We start from the raw sequence: 2,848 nt of genomic DNA, 5'->3' as shown, positions 1-2,848 counted from the left end.
GGGAGGGCAACCAGAGAAGGCAGCTGCCCAGGGTGGGGTGGGGGAGACCTCTGAGGTCATCCATCCCTTGTCTTTTCCTAGCTTTGCCATGGACTTGCTGGAGGACTTGAACAAGAACCTCTGGGCCTTGGTTTTTTTTTTTTTTTCTCATCTAGGAAATGAGGGGGTAGAATTAGTCTCTAAGGTCTTTCCTTAGGAAGGTCTGACATTCTCAGTTCTAATGTCATTCCATTTTCTAGACTCAGTTCTGACATTGGGTTCTCATGACAAAATTTTGGGGGGAAGATGGGGAGCTTTGGGGGTGCAAGGGGTGGGAGGGGGTGTCCCTAGCCCCCTTTCCTCCCCTAGTCCAACCCATTGAAGCAGCCCTGTTACCCCCCCAAGCCCCCAGCAGCCCCGTCTGTGTGGCCCTTTCCTGAGCCAGGCTCAAGGTGCCATTTGCATCTGTCCACAGACTAATGGAGTCCTGACCTGGGGGTGGCCCTGCCAGCCCCCCGGCTCTGATTCTGTTTTCTCTTGTGTCCCACCCTCCCCGCCTCCTTCCCCTTTTCATCTTTTCCCCTTCCCTGGCCTCCTCTCCTCCCCCCATTCCAGCTCCAGGCCTGGTGCCTCCTGAGGCCGCTGGACAGCGCCGCCCTCCACTCTTCAAGGACTGGCTAATTGGGGGAAGAAAGGCTGCGATTGTCTGTCTGCCCGGGCTGGACAGGCCCGCGTGAGGAGGTGCCCGCCTCTGCCCAGCAGCTGCTGCCGCCCCAGAGGCTTGGGCATTACGTCAGCACCGCAGAAAAGAGGGAAGGAGACCCAGAGAGAGAGTGAAGGAGACTGTGGAGAGACTGAGGGAGACTGTGGGGGAGAGACTGAGACACACACACACACACAGACAGAGACATGGAGAGACAGGGAAGACTGTAGGAGAGATTGTGAGAGACATAAAGAGAGAGTCTCAGGGAAATTGTAAGAGACTGTGAGATACACAGAGACAGAGAGACTGAGCAAGAATGTAAGAGATTGTGAGAGACACATACAGAGACAAAGTGACAGAGACAGAGAGACTGAGGGAGACAGAGAGAGATTGAGAGACACACACACAGAGAAACAGAGATAGTGTCAGAGAGAGAGAGAGACATAGAGACAGACAGAAAGACAGAGAAAGAAAGGGAGAGACAGAGAGAGGCCAGTCTGAGTCTGGAGCAAACCCAAATCTACAGAGGGGTCCCCCCATCCCACAAAAGCCTCCTGACTATGCTGTCATTGTCAAGTCCCAAGAGTTGGTAATTCTTAATGAATAGTCCATGGGGCCTTGTTCCATGGCCCCAAACTGTCAGCTTCAGGCTTCTTCCACCCTGGCTAGTGAGTGAGTGGCAAGGTCAGATAGGAATATAGCATGACCCGGGCAGTTGGCAGGACTGCCCTGGCACACAGACCTTAGGGAACCTGGTCTCTGAAAAGGCCCCTATCAACCATCTAGTACAAGCCCCTTGTCCTAGAGAGGGTGAAGCAAAGGCCCAGAGGGGAAGGGACTTGCCCAAGACCACACTGGCTTGTAACTTGGTCTTTTGATGGGCAGGTTGGTGTGCTTGTTCCTACACTACCTCAGTTCTCAACCTAAGCTCCATCCCCTATGATTTTCTCCCTCTTCCTCTTCTTCCTCCTTCCCATGAAAAATTATGAGTTTAAACATGGATTCCGAGCCACTGATGGTTTTGCTGGTAATAATTTTACTAGCCAGATTTATTCTGTGGTCCTGTCTCGGAACTTTTGTTGATTATCGACTGGCCCAGAAACGACCCAGCAAACCCAAGCAGGACTAAACTCGGGATGGATTTTGACCAGAGATAGGGAATCATGGCTTCTGAATCAGGAGTGAAAAGCATCTTCTCAGAGCTGCTTCTTTCTTGGGAGAGACCTTAGTTTCCATTTCCAGAAGGAGAAGCAAGTTTGGGGGAGGGTGCTCTTCTGGTCTCCTTGGGGACCACTGGTCCACGGACGGCTCTGATGAAGTTCTACTGTTCTTCTCTGTTCCCCTAGATTAGACATGATTCCATGTTCCCTGAACTGATGTAGGAATATAGTCTTATAGCAGACAGATTTCAGAAAAGTTGGGAAAGACTTAGATCAATGGATACCGAGGGAAGTGAACACAACCAAGAAAACACTGTACACAGTCAGCGCTGGTGATCAACTACAATGGGTTTAACTCTACTCAATATTATGGTGATTAAGGACAATTCTAAAAGACCTGTGATGGAAAATGTCCTCCACATCCAGAGAAAAACTATGGGATCTGAATGCAGATCAAAGCAGACTATTTTTATTTAATTTTTTTTTTTTTAAGACGCATAGTCTCATAGCTAGGGGAGAAGTTTGCTCTACCTGGGAAGAGTTTCAGAGGAGGAAGACAGAGAGAATCAGGGGAGGTAAGGCAGGGAGGGCAGGGAGGATAGGTAGCAAAGGGAGGGAAGGAAGGGCAGCTAGCATAGGGAGGACAGGGAGGGAGGAGAGGGGAGACAGCAGTTCTACTTTCATAGGACTATAGGATCCTATATCCTACATAGATCCTATATCTGAGGACCCCAGAGATCATTGAGTCAAACCCCATCATTTTATTGATGAGGAAACTGAGGCAGTAAAAGCAATAGTGTAGGTCAAAAGTAGAATGCTTCATTTGTCACAAGAATAAAGAGAATGCAACAGAAGAGTAGATACTTCCCTATATCATGGGTTTTGAGGGAACCTGGAAGGGCTTCTTGCCCTTCACAGGATCATTACCCATCCTTCATTTTACCATTATTGACCCATGGAAGGAGGTAGAATAATATATCTCTCCCTTGGGAAAGGCACATAAAAC

At 49.3% G+C, this 2,848-nt stretch overlaps 1 protein-coding gene across 1 annotated transcript; it reads left to right on the top strand.

Annotated features, from left to right (window-relative positions):
• Positions 1–606: 606 nt before the first annotated feature.
• SMIM38 (small integral membrane protein 38) lies at positions 607–2,476 on the top strand. The gene has a single exon (XM_074227619.1). The coding sequence runs from the start codon at positions 1,668–1,670 to the stop codon at positions 1,809–1,811; it is 144 nt and encodes a 47-aa protein (XP_074083720.1). The 5' UTR covers positions 607–1,667; the 3' UTR covers positions 1,812–2,476.
• The last annotated feature ends 372 nt before the right edge of the window (positions 2,477–2,848 follow it).

This window comes from Macrotis lagotis, chromosome 3 (assembly GCF_037893015.1).
Source record: "Macrotis lagotis isolate mMagLag1 chromosome 3, bilby.v1.9.chrom.fasta, whole genome shotgun sequence".
NCBI classification, from domain to species: domain Eukaryota; kingdom Metazoa; phylum Chordata; class Mammalia; order Peramelemorphia; family Peramelidae; genus Macrotis; species Macrotis lagotis.
Note: the sequence above shows the minus strand (reverse complement) of the source record. Positions and strands in the feature narration are given on the sequence as shown.

What these genes read in the sequence shown, in the direction of transcription:
- SMIM38 (XM_074227619.1), top strand. Translation starts at nt 1,668, where the DNA reads ATGAGTTTAAACATGGATTCCGAGCCACTGATGGTTTTGCTGGTAATA.